The sequence below is a fragment of the Capricornis sumatraensis genome, chromosome 8 (genome assembly GCF_032405125.1).
Source record: "Capricornis sumatraensis isolate serow.1 chromosome 8, serow.2, whole genome shotgun sequence".
NCBI lineage: Eukaryota > Metazoa > Chordata > Mammalia > Artiodactyla > Bovidae > Capricornis > Capricornis sumatraensis.
Genome location: NC_091076.1, coordinates 85,361,115 through 85,387,888, shown reverse-complemented (window position 1 = coordinate 85,387,888; position 26,774 = coordinate 85,361,115). Strand labels below are relative to the sequence as shown.

At 46.0% G+C, this 26,774-nt stretch overlaps 1 protein-coding gene across 7 annotated transcripts in view; it reads right to left on the bottom strand.

The window, feature by feature from the left end:
- The window catches only part of DHRS7B (dehydrogenase/reductase 7B), a 43,255-nt gene that overhangs the window by 9,598 nt on the left and 6,883 nt on the right, over nt 1-26,774 (bottom strand). For 4 of the 7 annotated variants that reach the window (XM_068978458.1, XM_068978456.1, XM_068978457.1 and 1 more), the window contains exon 1: nt 1,817-1,997. In XM_068978458.1, the coding sequence (XP_068834559.1) occupies nt 1,817-1,970 (154 nt within the window). In that variant the 5' untranslated portion in view covers nt 1,971-1,997. Of the gene's footprint in view, nt 1-1,816; nt 1,998-3,516; nt 3,623-26,774 lie in introns of those variants that run through there. The other 3 variants (XM_068978453.1, XM_068978455.1, XM_068978454.1) reach the window with 2 other exon arrangements.

The following is a 26,774-nucleotide window of genomic DNA, read 5'->3' as shown; positions in this document are numbered from 1 at the left end:
TGACGGGGATGCAAACAACAGACTGGGGAGAAAAGCTGATAGGAAGAAGGGTGGAGGGAGAAGCAGCACACTCATCTCGGCTGCCAGCCCGTCCCCAGGCCACTAGCCCTGCTGGCTCATAGCCCCCCAGCTGCTCACAGCCGCAGAACCAAGACGTGCCCCTTCACCCGGCGCCCTGTGATCCACAGGACAAGCCGGCAGACACAGCAGGGGGAACACGGAGGGCCGTCTGAGCGCCCGGCACGTCTGCCAGGCCTCCAGGTGGCCGACGTGGGCAGAGCCACGAGGGTGGGCGAGGTCTCCTCCCCACAACCCATGGGCAGTGGCCAAGGGGTGTCTGTACTGAGGCCGGAGGGGAAGAGACACACGGCCTCCTGGCCCTCTGACGAGACCCAGGAAACAGCAGGAAGAGCAGTCACTGAAGGCCACACAGGCCCCAGTGCTGCAGGAGGAAACGGGGCGAAGGGAGGACAGCCTCTCCCCTGCGCATGCGCACGCTGGCCCCGCAGCCCGCCTCTCCGGCACAGCCAACCCTCAGGTGCTCCTCAAGGACGTTTAAAAAACGCTTATCTGCTGCGAAGCTGAGGCCGCTAAGAATCTATATTTAGAGCTGAGTAAGAGAGGCTCGGCTGTGGCTTGGGGCTGGGAGATCTGATGACAGACCTCAGGTCACCCCCAAGACCTCAGCTGGACACCATGCTGGCGCACGCACGGACCCCTGCCCCCCGAGGCCTGCAGGCCCCCTGGCCACCAGCAGTCCAGTCCTCATCTGCACCCCCATGTTCCTGCAGCCCCCGCACAGCCCTGCTACTCTGGGCCCTTCCTGCCCCCGTCGCCGCCTCCCCAGGGAGAGGAGACGCGGGCTCCCATTTGGCTTCGGGTTTCTGCCTACAGATCCCAGGAGGAGTCACGCCTTCTCTGAGCGTGTGGAGGACTCGGGAGATGAGCCCGAGCCAGGAAACACCTGGGTGCCGTGCCTGCCGGCTGCGGGGAACACATGGGGTACACACGGGCAGAAGTCCCTCCTCTCTGCAGGACCTGGGCGCCCTGCCTCCCATCATCTGTCCCAGCACGTGGTGGGAGACACAAAGGTGCTGGGCATACCCCAGGCAAGGCGCCTCTCGGGCTTGTTCCACGGAACTGAGTGCCAGCATGGGGAGTACGTAGGGTGGCATGGCACACGTGCGGATTCCGACAAACCTGCACTAGCACACTCTGCTGACGGCAGCCTGGGACCCAGAAGCTCCATGTGGATCTAGAACCAGACTAGAACCAAGCTTAACTGGAGACCGGATAAGGAACAGCTGATGCCTCATTGATGCTGTCCTGATCTGCCCAGATACAGCTGGAGGCCCCGTGAAGAGCAGCAAGGAGAAGGTGACTCCGGAGCCTTAAACCAGGGATGCGGACGAATCCAGTAAAGACCCTCAGAGAAGCAAAAACATTCTTCAATTCAATGGACATGAGTTTGAGCAAACTGGAAGACGGTGAAGGACAGGGAAGCCTGGCGTGCTGCAGTCCATCTCTGGGGACCTCTTTGGGGTCACAAAGAGTCAGACATGAAGGAGCGACTGAACAATTGGGAAGCTGGGTGCCACCACATACAGACGCCCATCTCCACACTGACCGGCACTGAGGCCACCCCGGACACGTGTGTGGCCTTCTCCCTGGCTGCCACCTCCAGCCCTGGTGCTCCCACGGCCTTTTCCTCCTGGACCAGGGACAGAGAGGCCCTCGCTGCCCAGTCACCAACTGACCTCACGTGTCTGCACCCGCGCCCCTGGCCCCTCCCCAACAGCACTGCCCCACGACCCACCTCGGCCCAGGCCTGACGTGGCGCCAGTGATGACCACCACGGCGTTCCGGATGTAGGCCCTCATGCGCAGCCACTGAAGCAGCTTGAAGAGGCTGAAGAGGCCCATGCAGCCCAGGAGCAGGGGCAGAATGGCTGTGGAGGTGATGAAGTCCATGACCCGCGCCCTCAGCAGACTCTTCCTGGAAGAACAAAGCACATAAATTAGTGACGAGCTGGGGGGATGCCAGGGACTTGGCCACCCTCTGCCCCTGAGTCTGACACAGACCCCAGATCCCGCATCTGGGCCTCAGTTCTGAGCCCAGCAGGATCTCCCCAGGCCCCGCACCCCATGTGGACCGTTCAGCGGGGTAGAACCAGTTTCATCTCTGTAGGGACATAAGTGGGCATCGCAGGCTGAGCTGGGTGGCTGAGGACCCGCTCCTAGAGCGTGTCAGCACCCACCGGAGTCCCCTCAGAAACCTGTTTCGAGGAAATTGATACCACACTTTTCATTCCAATCCCAAAGAAAGGCAATGCCAAAGAATGTTCAAACTACCGCACACTTGCACTCATCTCACACGCTAGTAAAGTAATGCTCAAAATTCTCCAAGCCAGGCTTCAGCAATACGTGAACTGTGAACTTCCTGATGTTCGAGCTGGTTTTAGAAAAGGCAGAGGAACCAGAGATCAAATTGCCAACATCTGCTGGATCATCGAAAAAGCAAGAGAGTTCCAGAAAAACATCTATTTCTGCTTTATTGACTATGCCAAAGCTTTTGACTGTGTGGATCACAATAAACTGTGGAAAATTCTGAAAGATGGGAATACCAGACCACCTGACCTGCTTCTTGAGAAATCTGTATGCAGGTCAGGAAGCAACAGCTAGAACTGGACATGGAACAACAGACTGGTTCCAAATAGGAAAAGGAGTACGTCAAGGCTGTATATTGTCACCCTGCTTATTTAACTTCTATGCAGAGTACATCATGAGAAACACTGGACTGGAAGAAACACAAGCTGGAATCAAGATTGCCGGGAGAAACATCAATAACCTCAGATATGCAGATGACACCACCCTTATGGCAGAAAGTGAAGAGGAACTAAAAAGCCTCTTGATGAAAGTGAAAGAGGAGAGTGAAAAAGTTGGCTTAAAGCTCAACATTCAGAAAACGAAGATCATGGCATCCGGTCCCATCACTTCATGGGAAATAGATGGGGAAACAGTGGAAACAGTGTCAGACTTTATTTTTGGGGGCTCCGAAATCACTGCAGATGGTGATTGCAGCCGTGAAATTAAAAGACGCTTACTCCTTGGAAGGAAAGTTATGACCAACCTAGATAGCATATTCAAAAGCAAAGACATTACTTTGCCGACTAAGGTCTGTCTAGTCAAGGCTATGGTTTTTCCAGTGGTCATGTATGGATGTGAGAGTTGGACTGTGAAGAAGGCTGAGCACCGAAGAATTGATGCTTTTGAACTGTGGTGTTGGAGAAGACTCTTGAGAGTCCCTTGGACTGCAAGGAGATCCAACCAGTCCATTCTGAAGGAGATCAGCCCTGGGATTTCTTTGGAAGGAATGATGCTAAAGCTGAAACTCCAGTACTCTGGCCACCTCATGCAAAGAGTTGACTCATTAGAAAAGACTTTGATGCTGGGAGGGATTGGGGGCAGCAGAAGAAGGGGACGACAGAGGATGAGATGGCTGAATGGCATCACTGACCTGATGGACGCGAGTCTGAGTGAACTTCGAGAGTTGGTGATGGACAGGGAGGCCTGGCGTGCTGCGGTTCATAGGGTCGCAGAGAGTCGGACACGACTGAGCGACTGAACTGAACTGAATATTATTTCCAATTCCTGGTATTTGTGAAATGAAAAACGTTTTTCTGTAAAAAAGGAAAAAGGAAGCCATACAACCCTTGGACGGTGTCCTCAGTGGCCATGGGCCTCAGGACGCCCCAAGGGACTCACAGCATGGTGAGCATCCTCTGTGATGTGGGCGTAGACTCAGGCCTGGAGCGGAGGCCCTGAACACTGTGGCCTGTGCCCGCCCAGTGTCACTGGTGAGCTACGTCCCCCCAAAAATCAGGAGGCCATGGCAGTGGGCACACAGCGTGCACACTGTCCACTCCTTCCAGCACTTACCCCCCGACTCTCCACACCCCCATGCCCAGAGGGGAGACACGGGCCTAAAGGCACGTTGAGGAGGAGCTGAGGGGAACAGTACCATGTGTGCTGCCCAGAGAAGGTGGCCTCAGGCCCTCCAGGACCATGAGATTAGGGGCTCAGAGAAGAAGGGCTGCAAATCAGAAGGGACTTCAATCATTCGTCAGACTGAATGACTTCAGTGTCCTTGCCCAATCCCAAGCCCTCAGTTCAGTTCAGTCGCTCAGTCATGTCCGATTCTTTGCAATCCCTAGGACTGCAACACGCCAGGCTTCCCTGTCCATCACAAACTCCTGGAGCTTGCTCAAACTCGTGTCCATCAAGTCAGTGATGCCATCCAACCATCTCATCCTCTGTTGTCCCCTTCTCCTGCCTTCAATCTTTCCCAGCATCAGGGTCTTTTCCAATGAGTCAGTCCTTCACATCAGGTGACCAAAGTATTAGAGTTTCAGCTTCAGCATCAGTCCTTCCAATGAACATTCAGGACTGATTTCCTTTAGGATTGACCGGTTTGATCTCTGTGCAGTCCAAGGGACTCTCAAGAGTTTTCTCCAACATCACAGTTCAAAAGCATCAATTCTTCAGCACTCAGCCCCACATATATAAGGATGTGTTTCCCCTCTTCCCATGACAGCACCCACTCTGGTGCCTCAAAGGTGGGCACACATGGAACCCTCACGGGCCCACCTGTGTGTGTGTGCCGGCGCTGCGCTAACCCTGACGTCCAGGTTTGTGAGGGCCATCCTGATCTAAGCTACAGGCTCTGTTCCAATCGGAACTGTCAACGAAGCTATTTCAGTATTCAGATTAACTTTTCACCTGCCTTCCCATACACCTAAATTCTTAATCAGCATAAAAAATTAACATCCGTGGACAAACGTCTGCAAAAATGACTCTTTCCTATCAACCTCCACTTAATCTACTTCTGAAACACCTCAGCTACTGTCTGCTAAGTGGGCACATTCCCCTCTCACCCGACACTGTGCCAAGCCCACACATGGATGTCCTGGCAATCCAGGTGGCTTCCAAAGCACCTAGCTCTTTACCCGGGTACAACTGGCACCAATGCCTGCCCTCAACTGGACGTTCAGGTGGAGCTGAGCTCCAGAAGCAAGGCGAGGACCTAAAGGTCCTTTGTTTGGCACCTAGGAAGTTCTCAGAGAGGTTCAGTGCAGTCAGGAGGGCCTCTGGCACCCGTGGATCTGTGGGTGTTGCCTGCGGGCCTTCACAGGGCCCAGCCCTGAAGACTGTGGGTACACTTCCACCCAGCAGAACGGCTGTGTGGGAAGAGCTTTATCCCCTTGGCAACCCCAGATCCTCATACCAGGTAGGTCCCAAGAAGGAGCACACTGCTTGGCTCAAAGGACCCAGGCCCAGCCACTGCCCAGGAAGCCCAGGAGGTGGGGATACTGCTTATGGAAGGACAACAGGCTCAGCTTTCCAGAGACCACAGCCCTGTGGAGTCTGCTCGTCTCAGGCTTCACTGAAGGCTAAAAGTGAAGCACCAAGCAACAGCACGCAGCCTGTTGCCTCCCAAATTCCGAGACCATCTGGAGAACACGAACACACAGCAGTGGCAGCACAGGGGCTCAAAGATGAGCCCTTGCCCGGCTGGCACGACCTGCTTCGGCCTCTTACCAGCCTGAGTGGGGACCACTCCGCTGGGGTCTTGGCACCCGAGTTTGTAAAGCAAGTTCTGTAAAACAGGTTTGTTACGAAGGATGAATTAGCACATATAAGTATGTGTACGGTCCCTGGCCAAGGGTAAGAGATCAGTAAACACGGCTGGCACCACCAGCAGCATCATGACCCATTACTAACTGAAAGCCCAGGAATCAGTTTCACCGCAATCAGATCTCCAAGGTTGTCTGAAGGGGTCTCTGGTTCATGAAATAAAGGAAACTTATCAAATATTGCTGTAATTTAATGTTTATGACTCATAAACCTCCTGGTTTAATTAAAGTAACAAATAGGAAGAAAGAGACAGAATCCCATATCCCAGACTTCCCTAGTGGTACAGTGGATAGCAATCTGCCTGCCAATACAGGGACACAGGTTCAACCCCTGGTCCCGGAAGATTCCACATGCCATGGCGCAACTAAGTCCGTGCACCACAACCACTGAGCCTGTGCTCTAGAGCCGGGAGCTCCACCTACTGAGCCCACGTGCCCTAACTACTGAAACCTAAGCTCCCTAGAGCCTGTGCTCCACAAGAGGGAAGCCACTGCAATGAGCTCACATACCAAACCAGACAGCAGCCCCAGCTCACCGCAGCTAGACAAAAGCCTGCACCACAGTGAAGGCCCAGCACAGCCAAAAATTTAGAAATAAACAAATAATACTGGATATTAACGTACAGATACTGGTTTTATCACTTTACACTAACAATGAAATACCAGAAATGAACAAGCAATCCCTTTAAAAATAGCATGAAACAAATCAAATACAATACTCAGGAATAAACGTGACCAAGGAGGCAGAAGACTTATATGCTGAGAACCATAAAACATTAATAAAGGAAATAGAAGGTAATTCAAGGAAATGGAAAGATATCCTATGTTCTTCAATTGGAAGAATATTGTTAAAATGGCCATGCTTCGCAAACTAATATACAGACTTAATGTGACCCCTATCAATTTACCTATGACTTTTTTCACAGAACTAAAGCAAATAATCCTAAATCTTATATGGAACCATTAAAGACCCTGAATTGCCAAAGCAATCCGTGAGAAAAAGAACACAGCAGGAGGCATAAACCTCCCAGCCTTCAGATAATACTACAAAGCTACAGTCATTGAAACAGCATGGTATTGGCACAGAAATAAACACATGGATCACAGGAAAAGAACACAGAGCCCAGACATAAATTCAAAGACCTATGGACACTTTTCCAGTAAGCGGCCTGAGGTGACCCCTAAAAATGGTGCGCTATTCACTTGACCCAGAAAACCCCACAAAATCATGCAAATCAAGAGATTCAAATCTTCGTGTTCACTTTAAGAACATTCGTGAAAACTGCCCAGGCCGTAAAGGGTATGCATATCCAAAAAGCCACCACGTTTCTGAAGGATGTCACTTTAAAGAAGCAATGTGTGCCATTCCATCGTTATAATGGTGGAGTTGGCAGGTGTGCACAGGCCAAACAGTGGGGCTGGACGCAGGGTCAGTGGCCCAAAAAGAGTGCTGAATTTTTACTACACATGCTCAAAAATGCAGAGAGTAATGCTGAGCTTAAGGGCTTAGATGTAGATTCTCTGGTCATTGAGCACATCCAGGTGAACAAAGCGCCCAAGATGCGGCGCAGGACTTACAGAGCTCACGGTCGGATAAACCCCTACATGAGCTCTCCCTGCCACATTGAGATGATCCTTACTGAAAAAGAACAGATTGTTCCTAAACCAGAAGAGGTTGCACAGAAGAAAAAGATATCCCAGAAGAAACTGAAGAAACAAAAACACATGGCCCAGGAATAAATGCCATAAAAAATAAATGCAAATAAAAGTAAAATAAAAAAATTATGGACAGTTAATCTTCAACACAGGAGGCAAGAACATACAATATGGGGGGAAAAAGTATGTTCAGCAAGTGGTGCTGGAAAACCTGAACAGCCACATGTAAATCAATGAAGTTAGAACACATCCCTCACACCATACACAAAAATAAACTCAAAATGACTTACAGATGTGTCTGACTCTTTGTGACCCCATGGACTGTCCATGGAATTCTCTAGGCCAGAACACTGGAGTGGGTAGTCTTTCCTTTCTCCAGGGGATCTTCCCAACCCAGGGACTGAACCCAGGTCTCCCTCATTGCAGGTGGATTCTTTACCAGCTGAGCCACAGGGAAGCCCAAGAATACTGGAATGGGTAGCCTATCCCTTCTCCAGTGGATCTTCCTGACCCAGGAATAGAACTGGGGTCCCCTGCATTGCAGGTGGATTCTTTACCAATTGGGCTATCAGGGAAGCCCAAATACAAGAGAGGACACCATAAAACACCTTGAAGAAAACACAGGCAAAACATTCTCTGACATAAATGGTACCAATGTTTTCTTAGGTTAGTCTCCCAAAGAAATAAAAATAAAAGCAAAAATAAACAAATGGGCCTAATCAAACTTACAAGCTTTTGCAGAGCAAAGGAAACCAAAAACAAAATGAAAAGACTAAAAAAAAAACATGAAAAGACTGGGAGAAAATATTTGCAAATGATGTGACCAACAAGGCTTAATTTCCAAAATATATCAACAGCTCACAGAAGTAAATAATAAAACAAACAACCCAATCGAAAAATGGGCTGAAGACCTAAATAGACACTTCTCCAAAGAAGACATCCATGGGTAACAGGCCCATGGAAAGACGCTTATCACCATTAATCATGAGAGAAACGCCAATGAAAACCACAGTGAGGGGCCACCTCTCTCCAGTCAGAAGGGCCACGACTAAAAGGAAACGTTGGAGTGGGTCTGGCGGATAGGGAGCCCTCTTATACTGTTGGTGAGAATGGAAGTTAGTACAGCCTGTATGGAAAACAGTATGGAGGTTCCTCAAAAAATGAAACTAGAGTTTCCATGCGATCCAGCAATCCCACTCCTGGGCATACACCCAGACAAGACTGTAATTCGGAAAGGTACACGCATCGTTAGGTTCAGAGCAGCACTGTTTACAAGACCTGGAAATAACCTAAATGTCCATCAACAGATGAGTGGATACAGATGTGGTGTATACACACACACACACAAACACACACGCAATGGAATATTATTCAGCCACATAAAGAATGAAATAATGCCATTTGCAACAACGTGGACGGACTTAGCAATTATCATACCAAGTGAAGTAAGTCAGAAAGAGAAAGACCAATACCATATGATATAACTTATGTAGAATCTAAAACGTGACACAAACAAACACGTCTATAGAAACGACTCAGACGTAAAGAACAGACTTTTGGTTGCTGAGGGGGAGATAGGGTGGAGGAGGGGAGGGCTGGGAGTTTGGAAATAGCAGGTGCAAACTACCATATATAGAATGAATTAGCAACAAGGTCCTACTTGTATGGCACAGGAAACTATGTTCAATATCCTATGATAAACCATGATGGAAAAGAATATGAAGAAGTATATATACAACTGAGTCACTGTGTTGTACAGCAGAAGTTTACACAACACCACATCAAAGTTTAAAAACAAAAAAAGGAAACGTGGCTGCCACAACACGGAGACAGCAAGGAGAGAGCAGACAAGGACTGCAACGTCCCGTCCACCCCTTCCTCACAGCCAGGGAGGAGCAGGATGAAGATGAGCTCACCCAGCAAAGCACACCATTGACACAAACACAGCTCCATGCACCTTTTCAAAGCCTAAGTCAGCACCTCTGACCTAAAGACAAGAGAAGCCACACACCATCTTGGACACATCTGGTGTTCCTTGAGCCCCTGACACAACATCGCTCGCCAGCCTGGGTCTTCCGGCCCCAGGGACCACTCTGCCCGAGGCAAATACGGCACCAGGTGAAGGGGGTCCATTCTCGGCCCACTTTCTGTAAGGAGAGTGCACCTGCATTCAGTCTGGCAAGTTCTCAGAATCAGAACGTAAAGTAAACTGGAAACCAGCACCCACTCTACCCAGTAGCTCAGGACGATGGTGGGAAAAGGGACACCCCAGAGCAAGCCACTTATTTTAGAGTCAGGTTCAGTTTCAGCGTCACTTCCCTGAACAGATGAAGCTGCAAACATTGACAGTCTCACTCTGGGAGTTTCTCAAATTCTTAAAGATCTCCCAGCTTTCACTCTGCTCTGCCGTGCACACGGCCACACGAATGGGCCCCTGGGTCTTCCAGACTCTCAGAGGCAGCTATGCTGACTCCTTTCTGTCTCACTCCCACCGGTGCGGGCAGCCAAGAGAGCGAGACACAGAAGTAACTTAGCAGCCTTGGTGCGGTGTCTGGGCCTTCTCTGAGCAAAAGAGCAGAAAAGAACTGAGTCTCGGCTGGCCATATTTCCTGATCAGGAAAGAAATCTCCTATATAAACCAAAGGGTGTGTATTGGCGGGGGAGGGGGGGCACAGTTTAACATGGCACATGTGTTTATATGTTTTGCATTTTATATAAAAATGCTTAACTGCTAGCTGTAGATATAAATGGAATACAAGACTGGAGGTTAAAAGAAAAGGGGGGGAGTGGGGAAAAAAATCTTGCTCACGATTCCCAGCGTTTGGAGACGAGCTTATAGCACGAGGTGCAGGATGGGAAGCACGTGGAGAGAGGGGAGGCGGGGCATGCACCACCAGGTGTCCCCTGGACTGGAAGCAATGGAAGCACGACCACACACTGAGAGCCACGCCCACTCTCTCCAGGGCAAGTCAGGAGCCCGGGATCAGCGGTGTTTTCAGACCCAAGTCAAGCGCATGAAGGTGGAAGAGCCCCTTCATGGGCGGCAGGAAGGTCGTGGGTGTGCACTGCTCTCCTGCTCTCTACTGAGGCTCTTTAGACGGGCTTTCAGAACCTCACTCTGGAGCTCCGAGGAATCAACCTGAAGTAGGCTTGTCACTGCTTATGCCATCTGTTCCATCTTCCATCCTTCAGTCAAAATCCTACACTGCATTTCACAGATGGAATCAGTTCCTAAGATCCCTTTCTTCTCTCAATTACAAAAATAAAATCAACTGAAACTTCGCTAAAAACAGGTTGTTAGAATCCACTCAAAAACCACACACAGAAATTAAACCATTAACAGTTACATCTGAAAATCAAAGGCAGGGATCTGAGAACCCTCCAAAGTCAAAGATAATGATGAGTTCAGGTCTGTCAGGGTCAGTCATGAAATAATTTGCCATGTTAAGTACAAGAAAATGGGGCAAAAGGGTAGAGAGGGGTTCCAACCGGGCGGCAGGACACGGAGGCCACACGGCAAGGAGGGGCCTGGCAGCGACAGGAGTCAGGCTCCCATTCCCACAGCCCACATTTAATCCCACACAGCTGTTCTGCTAAAGGTGACCTAAGCTGCAGGTCATGCTTGTGACCCATATCTGAAAATACATTTCTAATTTCAGAAAGTAAGAACAGAGTGAAGCCGCTCTTTTGTGGTCCTAAGCGTACGATAAGCAGCAGCAAAGGCCATCTTCGACAGGGAAGACGAGACAGCACCTACCTCAGGCGGCCGGCGCCTCACCAGTGGCAGCTCCCAACACCGAATCTTCTCTGATCTTTTGACCTGAAGCAGAGTGACTCAGACGGGAGGCCAGAGGATACCTTCAGGTCAGCAGGCCCTCCCTGGAATGCTGGAACGAGCCACAGACGGGTGGCCTGCGGGGTGTATTTTGAGATGCCAGCCTTAGGGCCCCCAGTTTAAAGGAGTGCAGGCCAGCATTAGTGAAGACAGAACCAAGAGGAAGGCCTGAGAGTATTTCAGACCAGCTCTGGGGTGTCCCGTCCTGGAAAAGCAACCACACTGAAGCGGGCACTGCTCTGCAGTAAGACGCTGAGCACCAACTGCCCACAGCCCGGCAGGGAAGGTGGCAAGAGGGGTGCCAAACAGAGCTCCAGACCCTGCAGGGGGACTGCTGACACAAGCACAGGGTGCTGGAGGCTACAGGCCAAAGTCTGCCTTCGGTTTTTAAAAACAACACTTAACGATAGCTGCCCAGACACCATGTCACGGAAAGCAATTCTGGTTTCTAATGCGCTTTATAAAATGAATTTGGTATTCATTTTAGAAGATGCCCACATGACCTTGCCCTCTTCCTAGAACACACACCAGACCTGCACCATCACCCCAAAAGAAACCACACAAGGCGGTCATTGCAGTGGTAAAGCAGAAAAAGTACCAAGCTGGCACTGGGGAGGGCAGTTCAAGTTCACCTGTTGTGTCCTTGACACGCGAGCAGATTTGCTCTCTGCAACTAACTTGTGCTAACGTACAAAATGTAGCTGACTATTCCAATGAGAAACCATGTGGGAAGCACTCTGTATCCTGCTGACTCATAAAGTGACTGAAAAAAAGCACTTCCAGGGAGGATTTCAGACAGGAACTGCACACAGGCAGCCATCTTGAAGGCTGTTCAGCAAAAAGACCAAGCCCTCTACTTTCCAACCACATGTCACGTACAGAGCCTCTCAGCTCAGCTCCAGGATGGCTCTGGCCCACCCATTCATCTATGACGCGTCGGCTGCCATTTGCACCAGGAGCTGGGTGGGCCAGGGCTGTAGAGCAATGGACCAGTGAGACACAGGTTCTGACCTCACGGAGCTTACAGCCCAGACAGACAGACTGATGATAAAAAAAGAAACAAAAATTAAATGACTAGACTTGTGATAAGGTAGCCTGTCTAGAGGACAAGCCTCACCTGAAGCTTTGATTCAAAGTCAAAACCACCCAAACAGGCGTGCTGGCCACACTGCACACAGCCCACCCCAGGGCAGCTGCCAGCTGCAAATCCCGAGTTTTAGGAGAGAACACTTTCTAACTCATTCCATGAGACCAGCAAGAAAAAACACTGTAAGAAAACTACAGACCAATATCCCTTTTGAACAGCGACACAAAAAAACCCCTAACAAACCGAATTTAGCAGTATAGTAAAAGGATTATACATCCCAACCATGTGGGGTGTTTGTTCCTGGGATGTAAGACTGGTTCAACATATGAAGGTAAGCAATGTAATACACCACATCAACTGAGGGAAATAAAAACATGATTGTCTCAATTGATGCAGAAAAAGCATCTGATTAAGAAATAAGCATCTGATAAAATTTAACACCGTTTCATGATGCAAGCACTAGGAACAGAAGGAAACTACTCAACACAATTAAGAGTCATAGACTAATAAACCTCCATCAAACATCAGACTCAATGATAAAAGAATGAAAGCTTCTCTTCTGAGATCAGGAACAAAGCAAGGATGCTGACTTTCACCACCTCTATTCAACATAGACTGAAAATTCTAGCCAGAGCAATTAGGCAGGAGAAAGAGAGAAAAGACATCTAAATTGGAAAGGATGAAGTAAAATTATTTGTTTGCAGATGAAAGGATCTTGTTTGCGGAAAATCCTAAGGACTACAACACACACACACACACAAATGTGTTTTGAAATGTGTTAGAATATAGGACTTCCCTGGTGGTCCAGTGGCTAAGACTCCACGCCCCTAATGTAGGGGGCCGGGATTCGACCCCTGTTCAGGGAGCTAGATCCTCCATCAGTTCACTCGCTCAGTTGTGTCTGACTCTGTGACCATGTGGATTGCAGCACGCCAGGCCTCCCTGTCCCTTACCAGCTCTCGGAGCTTGCTCACACTCACGTCCATCGAGTTGGTGATGCCATCCAACCATCTCATCCTCTGTTGTCCCCTTCTCCTCCTGCCTTCAATCTTTCCCAGCATCAGGGTCTTTTCCAATGAGTCAGTTCTTCACATCAGGTGGCCAAAGTATTGTCCATGTGTCAGGAAGCAACAGTTAGAACTGGACATGAAACAAAAGACTGGTTCCAAATAGGAAAGGGAGTACGTCAAGGCTGTATATTGTCACCCTGCTTATTTAACTTCTATGCAGAGTACATCATGAGAAACGCTGGACTGGAAGAAACACAAGCTGGAATCAAGATTGCCGGGAGAAATATCAATAACCTCAGATATGCAGATGACACCACCCTTATGGCAGAAAGTGAAGAGGAACTAAAAAGCCTCTTGATGAAAGTGAAAGTGGAGAGTGAAAAAGTTGGCTTAAAGCTCAACATTCAGAAAACGAAGATCATGGCATCCGGTCCCATCACTTCATGGGAAATAGATGGGGAAACAGCGGAAACAATGTCAGACTTTATTTTGGGGGGCTCCAAAATCACTGCAGATGGTGATTGCAGCCATGAAATTAAAAGACCCTTACTCCTTGGAAGAAAAGTTATGACAAACCTAGATAGCATATTCAAAAGCAGAGACATTACTTTGCCGACTAAGGTCCGTCTCGTCAAGGCTATGGTTTTTCCAGTGGTCATGTATGGATGTGAGAGTTGGACTGTGAAGAAGGCTGAGCACCGAAGAATTGATGCTTTTGAACTGTGGTGTTGGAGAAGACTCTTGAGAGTCCCTTGGACTCCAAGGAGATCCAACCAGCCCATTCTAAAGGAGATCAGCCCTGGGATTTCTCTGGAAGGAATGATGCTAAAGCTGAAACTCCAGTACTTTGGCCACCTCATGAGAAGAGTTGACTCATTGGAAAAGACTCTGATGCTGGGAGGGATTGTGGGCAGGAGGAGAAGGGGATGACAGAGGATGAGATGGCTGGATGGCATCACTGACTCGATGGACGTGAGTCTGAGTGAACTCTGGGAGTTGGTGATGGACAGGGAGGCCTGGCGTGCTATGATTCATGGGGTCGCAAAGAGTTGAACCCGACTGAGCAACTGAACTGAACTGAAGAGTCATCTCTTGTGTTGTTGGAAGAAGGTGTTTGCTATGATCAGTGCATCCTCTTGGCAAAACTCTGTTAGCCTTGCCCTGCTTCATATTGTACTCGAAGGCCAAACTTGCCTGTTACTCCTGGTATCTCTTAACTTCCTGCTTTGGTGTGAGTTCTAGAAGGTCTTGTAGGTCATCATAGAACCATTCAACTTCAGCTTCTTCAGCATCAGTGGTTGGGGCATAGACTTGGATTACTGTGATATTGAATGGTTTGTCTTGGAAATGAACAGAGATCATTCTGTCATTTTTGAGACTGCACCAATGTACTGCATTTCAGACTCTCTTGTTGACTATGAGGGCTACTCCATTTCTTCTAAGGGATTCTTGCCCACAGTAGTAGATATAATGGTCATCTGAATTTAATTCACCCATTCCGGTCCATTTTCACTGGAGAAGAAAATGGCAACCCACTCCAGTGTTCTTGCCTGGAGAATCCCAGGGATGGGGGAGCCTGGTGGGCTGCACAAAGTTGGACATGACTGAAGCGACTTAGCAGCAGCAGCAGCAGTCCATTTTAGTTCACTGATTCCTAAAATGTCAATGTTCACTCTTGCCATCTCCTGTTTGACCACTTCCAATTTACCTTGATTCATGGACCTAACATTCCAGGTTCCTATGCAATATTGCTCTTTACAGCATCAGACTTTACTTTCACCACCAGACACATCCACAACTGGGCACTGTTTCCACTTTGGCTCAGCCTCTTCATTTCTTCTGGAGCTATTTCTCCACTCTTTTCCAGAAGCATATTGGACACCTACCAACCTGGGGAGGTCATCTTTCAGTGTCATCTTTTTCCCTTTTCATACTGTTCATGGGTTCTCAAGGCAAGAATGCTTAATGGTTTGTCATTCCCTTCTCCAGTGGACCACATTTTGTCAGAACTCTCCACCATGACCCATCTGTCTTGGGTGGCCCTACAGGGCATGGTTCATAGTTTCATTGAGTTAGACAAGGCTGTGATCCATGTGATGAGTCTGGTTAATCTTCTGTGATTGTGGTTTTCATTCTATCTGCCCTCTGATGGATAAGGATAAGAGGCTTGTGGAAGCTTTCTGATGGGAGGGACTGGCTGTGGGGGAATCTGGGTCTTGTTGCCAGGCTCAATAAATCTTTAATCCAATTTTCTGTTGATGGGCGCGGCTGTGTTCCTTTCCTGTTGTTTGGCCTCAGGGTAGGGATCAAGAGGACTTATGCCAGCACTGTTGTATTCAGTGCCCCGACCCCATGGCAGGCCACTGTTGACCCACACCTCTGCCGGAGACTCCTGGACACTCACAGGCAAGTCTGGGTCAGTCTCTTGTGGGTCACTGCTCCTTTCTCCTGGGTCCTGGTGTGCACAAGGTTTTGTTCGTGCCCTCCAAGAGTCTGTTTCCCCAGTCATGTGGAAGTCCTGAAATCAAATCCCACTGGCCTCCAAAGTCAAATACCCTGTGGGTACTCAGTCCCTTTGCCCGATCCATAGGTTGGGGAATCTGTTGTGTGTCCTAGAACTTTCACAACAGTGCAAGAACTTCTTTCATATAATTGTTCTCCAGTCATCTGCTCAGTGGCTCTATGGTGCGGCTAATGGCCACCTCCTCCAAAAGGATTTATGTCACATGCAGTGCCTCCCAGGTCTGCTGCAGCCAGAGCCCCTGTCCCTGCGACAGGCCACTGCTGACCCATGCCTCTGCAGTAGACACTCAGAGGCAGGTCTGGCTCAGTCTCTGTGGGGTTTCTGGGTCCTGGTGTGCACATGGTTTTTTGTTTGAGACCTCCAAATGTCTCTGGCAAGTATGGGGTTTGATTCTAAACATGATTTCACTCCTCCTACCATCTTGTTGGGGCTTCTCCTTTGCCCTTGGATGAGAAATACCTTTTTTTGGTGGAATCCAACATTCTCCTGTTGATGGGTGTTCAGCAGCAAGTTGTAAGTTTGAGTTTTCGCAGAAGAGGCGTGCACGTCCTTCTACTGCGTCATCTTCCTACACGTTGCAACTAAAAAGTCCCACTTGCTGAAGGAGGAAACAGACAGAACAGGCTCCATCTTGAAAGCAGGACTCCAGCTCGGGAGGGACTGTGGACTTTGAGCTATATGCCCAATATCTATGGAAACGACATACCAACTGGAAAACCAGACCCCCCTCCCCAATGGAAGAGCCCCAGGGCTTGTACCTAGACTCTCTGTCTCCTAAAAGAATACCCTAATTATCTGTGTAATCAAATAGAATCATAAATTCTATTATGCTTATTGGGGTATGACCACAGGCCTATTGATAATTGGCCACTGTTAACTACCTAGGCTTAAGGCATACGAATCACAGGTTTAAGGCATACGACTCATAGGTTAACTTTAATTGTATCTTTCTTTTCCTTTGTTCAGACTAGTTTCAGAGAATTCGGGGAGGTGGCTTTGAGCATGTACACTTAGGGTATATAAGGTTTTCACAAAAACTGGTTGGGGTCCTTGGCTAAGAGGAGACTCTGCCTTGGGCCCACCAGTGTAATAAACTGCATTCCACTATCTGCATTGTCCTTCTGAGTGAGTTTGTTTCCCAGAACACGTGGCTACAACATTGCCACAACTAAAGATTCCGCATGCCACAACTAAGACCAGGTGCAGCCAAATAAATCCATAAAAACTTTAAGTAAAATAAAATGGGTTAGAATAAATCCATTCAGCAGCAAGACACAAAGTCAACACACACACACAAACTCCGCTGTATTTGTATACATGAAAAATGAACAGTCTGAAAAAATGTACAAAAACAATTCCACTTACTATAACAACTAAAAGAATGAGATACTTAAGAATACATCAGGGAGGTGAAGATTTATACAGTGAAAACTACAATATATTGCTGAAAGAAATTAAACAAGACATAAATTAATGGAAACATATCCCACGTGCATGAAGTAGAACACTTATTACTATTAAGATGTCAATCCTAATCAAAACAATCTGCAGATTTGATTCAGTCCCTATCAAAATCCCTACTATGTCTTTTGCAGAAAGAGAAGAACTCATCCCAGAATTCACATGGAGTCTCAAAGGAACCAAACAGTCAAAAGAATCTTGGAAAAGAGCAAAAAAGCTGGAAGAACCACTTTCTAATATCAAAACTTACCACAGAGCTAGAGTAATCAAAGCAGTGTGTTGGCACAAAGACAGACATAGACCAATGGAATAGAGAGCCCAGAAATAAACCTTTGCATATATGGCCAAATAATTTTTGATAGGGATGTTAAGACAATTCAATGGGGAAAGGACAGTCTTTTAAGCAAATGACGCTGAGAAAACTGGATATCCAAGGACTTCCCTTGTGGTCCAGCGGTTAAGACCTCATGCTTCTACTGCAGGCGGCACAAGCTCAATCTCATGCCCTCTTCATGTGGTGCGGCACAGCCAAAAACAAAAAATTAAATTAAAAAAAAAAACAAACCTGTATATCCACATGCAAAAGTTCAAATTTGGACCCTTTTACAAAAATAAACTCAAGATGGATCAGAGACCTCAATGGAAGACCTAAAGCATAGTTCTTAGAAAAAAACAGGCAAAAGCTGATTTTGCATTGCACTTGGTAATGATTTCCTGGATAAGACTCCAAAGGCAGAGGTAACAAAAGAAAAACTAGATACCCTGGTTCATGAAAATTTATGTGTTATGCATTAAAAGACACTATTCACAGAGTAAAAAGGTAACCCACAAGGTGGCAGAAAATATTTTCAAATCATATATCTGATAAGAGAGCAAATATCTAATATGGAGAACTCCTAAACTTTGAAACGAAACAACCTGATTCAAAAATGGGCAAAGGACTTGAATAGACATTTCTCTAAAGAAGATATAAAAACAGCCAATAAGTATATGAAAAGATGCTTAATATCACTGCTGCTGCTACTGCTGCAGTCGTGTCCGACTCTGTGCGATCCCATAGACGGCAGCCCACCAGGCTCCCCTGTCCCTGGGATTCTCCAGGCAAGAACACTGGAGTGGGTTGCCATTTCCGTCTCCAATGCATGAAAGTGAAAAGTGAAGGTGAAGTCGCTTAGTCATGTCCAACTCTTCGCTACCCCATGGACTGGCTCTTCCGTCCATGGGATTTTCCAGGCAAGAGTACTGGAGTGGGTTGCCATTAGTCATTAGTAAAATGCAAATAATAACTATGAATACAATGAGATACCACCTCACACTCATTAGAATGACCGTTATCAAAAAAAAACAGAAAATGCAAAGTGTGAGGGTATGGAGAAATTAGAACCTTATGCACCGTGGGTGAGAATGTGAAATGGTATGGCCACTGAAAAAAACACTATGGAGCGTCCTCAAAACAATTAAAAATAGAATTATCACATGATCCAGCAATTCTACTGCTGGATACACATGCAAAAGAACTGAGAGCAGGGTCTTGAAAAAACACCTGTGCCCCGATGTTCACAGCAGCATTATGCACAACAGAGAAAACACAGAGAGACTACCCAAGCAAAATGTGATACATGAATACAACAGGATATAGACACACAGTTCAGCTTGAAAAGGAAGCAAATTCTGACACATGCTACAACATGGATGAACCTTATAAACGTTTATGCTAAGTGAAATAAACCAGACACAAAAGCAAATACTACATGAGTCCACTTACATGAGCTACTTAGAGTAGTCAAATCCGTAGGGGCAGAAAATTGGGGGTTGCCAGGCACTGGGGGCAGGGAAGGAAATGGGGAGCTGTGTTTTAATGGGTACAAAGTTTCCATTTTACAAGATGAAAAGAATTCTGGAGACAGATGGTGGGGATAGTGGTACATTATAAACGTATTTAGCACCTTTGAACTATACCTTTAAAAATGGTTAATGATGTAAATTTAAATTATGTATATTTTTTTACAATAAAAATATTTAAGTATGTCACTCATAAAGGATAAAACATTAAATGCTATCTAATTTCAAGTAGGTTCATGCCTGAAATTAGATAATTTAAAAATTCTAACATTAATTTCCTCATGGATTTGGATAGATTTGCCTTGGCCCACTGTTCTCTCTTAGACAATTTACTTTGGATGATGGTTCACTCTGATTTCCAACTCCAAGTTATTTTTAGAAATGAAAACATAATTGTGAAATGTAACTATGAAAGGCCCTTTATTCTGAGGCCATTTTTATAATGCTTCCACTTGAAGCATCCTCACTTTAATGCCAGAAAATATATGGAAAGGACCCTCCATCCTGGAAGGACTAAAGAAGCAGAGTAACCAGAGAGGGTTTCCCAGAGCCAGCCGCTAAGCTTTCACTTAAAAATAGCTTTGCTGGGGCCCTGTCACTATTTCCAGCACCCCACCAATCACTCCCCAAGGACATAGCCCTGTCGCCAAAGGTCGGGGCACAGCGGCCATCAGTCAAGCTGTTTATCTCAACAAACACTGTTGGCAGCTTTACTTTTCCCCACACCAATCTCCCCCCATATTTCTCACTCAGAGCTTTTCCAGGCTTGGAAAAAATTACTTGGCAAAGCCCAGAGCTTATAGTAAAAGAAAAAAAAAACCTTAAATCAAAAATGTCTTTCATGCTTTCACCACATTTATTGTTAGAGTATGTAACAACAAAAAGGCTATCTTTTTAAACTGCATTTAAACCAGAAAGTCAATATACACTGTTAAATAACAAATTTTTCTGGTCATGTTAGCATTAATAAGCTTAGCCACAGAATAAGGTGAAAGCAAACACGTTTTAAAATCAAATAAATGAACCAGGAAATGCAAGATTTAAGTTTCTTTGCTCCCAGTGTAACAAAATGCCGATGCCTTTGACACTGGGATTGACACCAGGCAGTGGGTATATGGGAGTTTGCTGTGTTTTTCTCTTCGAGCGTTTGTATAATTTCTCCTTCATGCTCAGCTTTGCTAAAATAAGGTTAGAAAAGTGAATAATTAGCTACACTCCAAGTATCAACCTTGTAAAGTAAAGCTAGCTAAAAAATACTACCAAATAGAACATCCAGAGGAACAAACTGGCCAATGTCAAGTGGCAGTGCCATCTTCATGGGCAGCAAGGTGGGTGGGCCTTGATTTGGACCTTCGATGGTACCTGAGACCAGGTTACTGCAGAGCAAGTCACCTGACTGTCCCAGGCCCACTCTAGTTTCTATAATCTTTTTTCTGCTTACTTGTTTCCTAAAGTGGAAGTTTAAAGTGTTGATTCAGATCTTCTTGTTTAATCCGTGTATTCCACGCTATACAGTTCTAAGCACTGCTTTCACTACTTCCTCCACGTTGTGTATAAACTGTGTTTTCATCTCTATTTAGTTCCCCCCTCCCAAATTTTTACCACTCTGTGCAGCCTGGGAGATCTTAGTTCCCCAACCAGGGACTGAAACCGGGACACGGCAGGAAAAGCACGAAGGCCTAACCACTGGACTGCCAGGGAACGCCCTGAGTTCAAAATATTGTTAAGTTTCTCTAAAGATTTCTTTGTTGACATGTGTTATTTAGACATGTACTGTTTAATCTGCAAGTATTTGGGGATTTTCCAGCTTTCTGTTACTGATTTCTACTTTAGTCCCATCGTGGTCTCAGAGCAGTATGTTTTCTATTCTTTTAAATCTGTTAAGGTGTGTCTTTATGGCCCAGAACATGGTGCAGCTTCAGAAGAATATGTGATGTACTTTTGTGGGATGAAGCAGACCACAGATGTCAGTGATACTCAGGTGACTGGTGGTTCTACTGAGTTCGAAGAAGTCCTTACTGCTTTACTGCCTGCTGGATCTGTCTGTTTCCGATAAGTCGTACTGAGGTCTCCAGTGACACGAATTCATTTATTTCTCTTTGGAGTCCTATCAGTTTTTGCCTCGTGTAGCTTGACACTTTGATGTTAGGTACACACACATTGATGAATGTCATGTCATCTTGGAGTAGTGACCCCTTTATCATTATGCCATGTCCTTCTTTATTCCTGATCACTGTCCTTACCCAGAAGTCTTCTCTAAAATTAATATAGCTACTCCTCTTTCATTAGTGCTGGCATGGCTCTCTCCCTTCACTTTCCATCTATATGTGTCTTTATATTTAACGTGGGTTTCTCGGATATGTATATTAATGTATATAGCAACCTGAATAATACACCCCAAAGATGGGGGGATTCCATATGTGGACCTCCAGAAACAATGAGTATGTTATCAGACTGATGCAGTAAAAGGGACTTTCAGATGTAGTGAAATTAAGGCCCTTGAGACGGGGAGATTATCCTGAATGTATCTGGCCCAGTATAATTACAGGGGTCCTCACACAGGGAGGGAGGAGGGTTGAGTCATAGACTAGATACGACAACTGCTGAGCAACAAGAGGTTGAAGGGATGTGAGGAGGCCCTGGGCCAACAGATGCCGGTGGCCTGGAGACAGGGGGAGGCAAGTGGACAGACTGTCTTCCAGAGCCTACAGAAGGAACATGGCCTGCTGACACCTTGATTTTAGGACTTCTGACCACCAAGACCATAATATAATAGCTTTGTGGGGTTTTAAGCTACTGTGTTTGTGGTAACTTATTACAGCAACAATAGGAAACTAATATAACATTTTTCATCAGATTTGGAGATATCAGGACATTATTTCTTTAAATACTTTGTTCCTACCCCATTCTCTCTCTCCTCTTCTTCTGGGACTTCCAAAGGTTGGTACCCTTGATATCCTGTGGACATCTGCAGCTCTCTTAATTTGCCTTCCACCTTTGTTCTGCTCTTTAGATTGGATGATTTCTACTGATCTTTCTCAAGTTTGACTGCCATCTCAAATCTGCTACTGAGTCCCTCCAAACCGTTCATTTCAGTTATTGTGCCTTTCAGCTCCAGAGTTGGCACCTGGTTCTCTTTTATATGCTCTCTTTGTTTAGATTATGAATTTATAGGATCAATTTGTAGGATCAATGTCATCATATTTCCCTTTAACTCTTTAAACATGGTTTCCTTTAGTTATCTGAACATATTTATAAGAGCTGTTTTGGAGTCTCTGTCCTCTGAGTTCAACATTTGGGCCAACGTGAAAAGCAAAGGAGAAAAGGAAAGATATAAGCATCTGAATGCAGAGTTCCAAAGAATAGCAAGAAGAGATAAGAAAGCCTTCTTCAGCAATCAATGAAAAGAAATAGAGGAAAACAACAGAATGGGAAATACTAGAGATCTCTTCAAGAAAATTAGAGATACCAAGGGAACATTTCATGCAAAGATGGGCTCGATAAAGGACAGAAATGGTATGGACCTAACAGAAGCAGAAGATATTAAGAAGAGGTGGCAAGAATACACAGAAGAACTGTACAAAAAAGATCTTCATGACCCAGATAATCACAATGGTGTGATCACTCATCTAGAGCCAGACATCCTGGAATGTGAAGTCAAGTGGGCCTTAGAAAGCATCACTATGAACAAAGCTAGTGGAGGTGATGGAATTCCAGTGGAGCTATTTCAAATCCTGAAAGATGATGCTGTGAAAGTGCTGCACTCAATATGCCAGCAAATTTGGAAAACTCAGCAATGCCCACAGGACTGGAAAAGGTCAGTTTTCATTCCAATCCCAAAGACAGGAAATGCCAAAGAATGCTCAAACTACCGCACAATTGCACTCATCTCACACACTAGTAAAGTCATGCTCAAAATTCTCCAAGCCAGGCTTCAGCAATACGTGAACCATGAACTTCCTGATGTTCAAGCTGGTTTTAGAAAAGGCAGAGGAACCAGAGATCAAACTGCCAACATCTGCTGGATCATGGAAAAAGCAAGAGTTCCAGAAAAACATCTATTTCTGCTTTATTGACTATGCCAAAGCTTTTGACTGTGTGGATCATAATAAACTGTGGAAGATTCTGAGAGAGATGGGAATACCAGACCACCTGGACCTGCCTCTTGAGAAATCTGTATGCAGGCCAGGAAGCAACAGTTAGAACTGGACATGGAACAACAGACTGGTTCCAAATAGGAAAAGGAGTACGTCAAGGCTGTATATTGTCACCCTGCTTATTTAACTTATATGCAGAGTACATCATGAGAAACGCTGGACTGGAAGAAACACAAGCTGGAATCAAGATTGCCAGGAGAAATATCAATAACCTCAGATATGCAGATGACACCACCCTTATGGCAGAAAGTGAAGAGAAACTAAAAAGCCTCTTGAAAAAAAAATGAAAAAAAATAAATAAGTAAAATAAAAATCCTCTTGATGAAAGTGAAAGAGGAGAGCGAAAAAGTTGGCTTAAAGCTCAACATTCAGAAAATGAAGATCATGGCATCTGGCCCCATCACTTCATGGGAAATAGATGGGGAAACAGTGGAAACAGTGTCAGACTATTTTGGGGGGCTCCAAAATCACTACAGATGGTGACTGCAACCATGAAATTAAAAGATGCTTACTCCTTGGAAGGAAAGTTATGACCAACCTAGATAGCATATTCAAAAGCAGAGACATTACTCTGCCAACTAATGTCCGTCTAGTCAAGGCTATGGTTTTTCCAGTAGTCATGTATGGATGTGAGAGGTGGACTATAAAGAAAGCTGAGCACCGAAGAATTGATGCTTTTGAACTGTGGTGTTGGAGAAGACTCTTGAGAGTCCCTTGGACTGCAAGGAGATCCAACCAGTCCATTCTGAAGATCAGCCCTGGGATTTCTTTGGAAGGACTGATGCTAAAGCTGAAACTCCAGTACTTTGGCCACCTCACGCGACGAGTTGACTCATTAGAAAAGACTCTGGTGCTGGGAGAGATTGGGGGCAGGAGGAGAAGGGGACGACAGAGGATGAGATGGCTGGATGGCATCACTGACTCGATGGACGTGAGTCTGAGTGAACTCTGGGAGTTGGTGATGGACACAGAGGCCCGGCGTGCTGCGATTCATGGGGTCGCAAGGAGTCGGACACGACTGAGCGACTGAACTGAACTGAGGGTCAGCTTCCATGGAATGCTTTTACCCTCTGAGTTCAAGTCACACTTTCTTGTTTTTTCATGTCTTATAACTTTTTTTTGAACACCTGATACTACACCTGACATGACCACATCAGTGTCATTCTGATACTACACTGCAGCAACTCTAGATTCTGATTTTCCCTGTTGGAGACTGGTATAGTTACTGGTGGGGTTTTTTTGTTTGTTTGTTTAATAACCTGCCTATTCTAAATCTATGGATTTTGTAGTTCAAACCCATGTTATTCAAGGGTCAACTGTAGTTAAAATTTCCTTATCTCTTTTCATTCACCAATGAACAATAAATCAACCTTCTCTTTTTTCATTAATCAAGACCCTTCTACACAATACAATATTCTACAACATGCAACACACCAATGAATATAGCAGGCATTTTCCTACAAAGTTGTATTTAAAAAAAAAAAATTCTAAGTAAACTTTTTGAAGAGTAACCATTTGAGCAACACTGTCTGAAAAAAATTACCATAATTTAAGAAATTACTTATTGAGGACTTTCCTGGTGGTCCAGTGGTTGGGACTCTGCACTTCCACTGCAGGGGTGCAGGTTCAATCCCTGTTGAGAGAACTGGAATATGGCACAGCCAAAAAAAAAAAAAAGAGCTGATTACAGCAAATGAATTCAAACTACTGGTAAGCAATACTCAATCACTTCAGCTGCCATCAACAGATCTGAACCTCCAGTAAGCAGTTTAGGAGCCAAGTCTCAGGTTACCCTGAACTCAGAAGACGGGAGGGACAGCTCAGATAGAATCTAAAAGAGAGGCCATTGAATTTCCTTAGCTTCCGAGCAGAATTTACATGCCATTCAATATCACTTTCCATCCCCATATTTACAAGCTTCCAGAGCAGACAAACGGAGGGTTTATTTCTGCATAAAATCATAACATTACCTACCAAAGGTCTTGTGCTTTGAAACTGGTGTTAAATGGAGTCACTGATACTGAGGTCCATGTGACCAAACTTCACCTAACCAGTTTCAGCCTCTTCCAGAAATGAACTTCCCTGATGGTCCAGTGGCTGAGAATCCGCCTGCCCGTGTAGGAGACATGGGTTTGATCCCTGGTTTGGGAAGATTCCAAGATGCCATGGAGCAACTGAGCCCGTGCACCACAGCTGCTAATCCTGTGCTCTAGAGCCCACGAGCCCCAACTACTGCAGCCAGTGTAACACAGCTAGAGAGCAGCTCCCGCTCACCACAACTAAAGAAAGTGCACGCACAGCCATGGAGACCCAGTGCAGCCAAACAAATAAATAAGTAAGAAATTAAGGATGTTTTATTTCTCCTTCAGAAAAATAGCACAGATGGGCACCCCAATCACCAGGTGAATTTAGGATGAAAGCACATGCAGAAAATGGTGCTGTCTCATCTTTTTACAAGGAGACAAACTATCATTAATCTTGAGACTATGTATGCAATGGTCTACAAATGGTAAGGGTTTCTCTGTTTTGTAGCCTCATTAGCAGACTGCCTTTATTGTATCCCACTTTCGGTTAGTGCCGGTTTAATACTTCCTTCTCCACATTTGTGGACAGTAGTTTCCAGGGTGGCAGGAGATATTATTTTTATCTTTCCTCAGCATAAATGTAGCAAAACTGTATTGTCATTAGACCACTTCATTGGTCCCACTTTGACAGCTCTCTCAATAAGGAAAAGGTGGGGACTTACTTCCCTGGCGGCCCAGGGCTTACAACTTCATGTTTCCACTGCAGCGGGTAGAGGTTCCATCCCTGGCTGGGGAGCTAAGATTCCACATGCTGTGTGACACCCCACCTAGATTACTGCAAAGACATCTTACTCAAAACTGAACTTATGTCCTTCCTCTGGGTTCTGATCTCAGGCACACAGGTCAGAAAACAAATCAGCCCTGAACTTCCCTCTTCTGTCTCAGCCCAGAATGAACGTATTACCACTGATCCTACCTTTTAAATAGCTCTCACACCCATGACTTCCACCTCCACCAAAGAAGGAGCTAGAGCGATCTTTCATAAATACACCTGCTGGTTCTATTCTCCTGATTGAGATCCTTCAATGGCCTCCCACCATTCTGAGCAGAAGCCCTGAACAACTCTCATGACCTGTGAGGCCTGCAAGGTCTGACCCCTGCCTACCTGTCCAGCTCCATCTCCCTGACTCACTCCCTCTCCCTCTCTGTCCTCCAGCCCCAATGGGACCTTAAACTCCAGGAGGACAGAGACCATGTCTGTTTGCTCATGCTATGTCCCTAGCACAATGCCCAGCACACAGCAAATGGCAAATAAACACATCTGAAGAATAATATTGATAGAACAACTGTAGCATCTTAAATGGAAGGCAAATAAATATATGTTTGTACCCTAGGTAGCTAACATAGGACTTGGACCATCATGAGACTAAAAAATGTTAAATAATTTTGCAAACCAGAGACAAACAGGATGAAATACAACACTGGC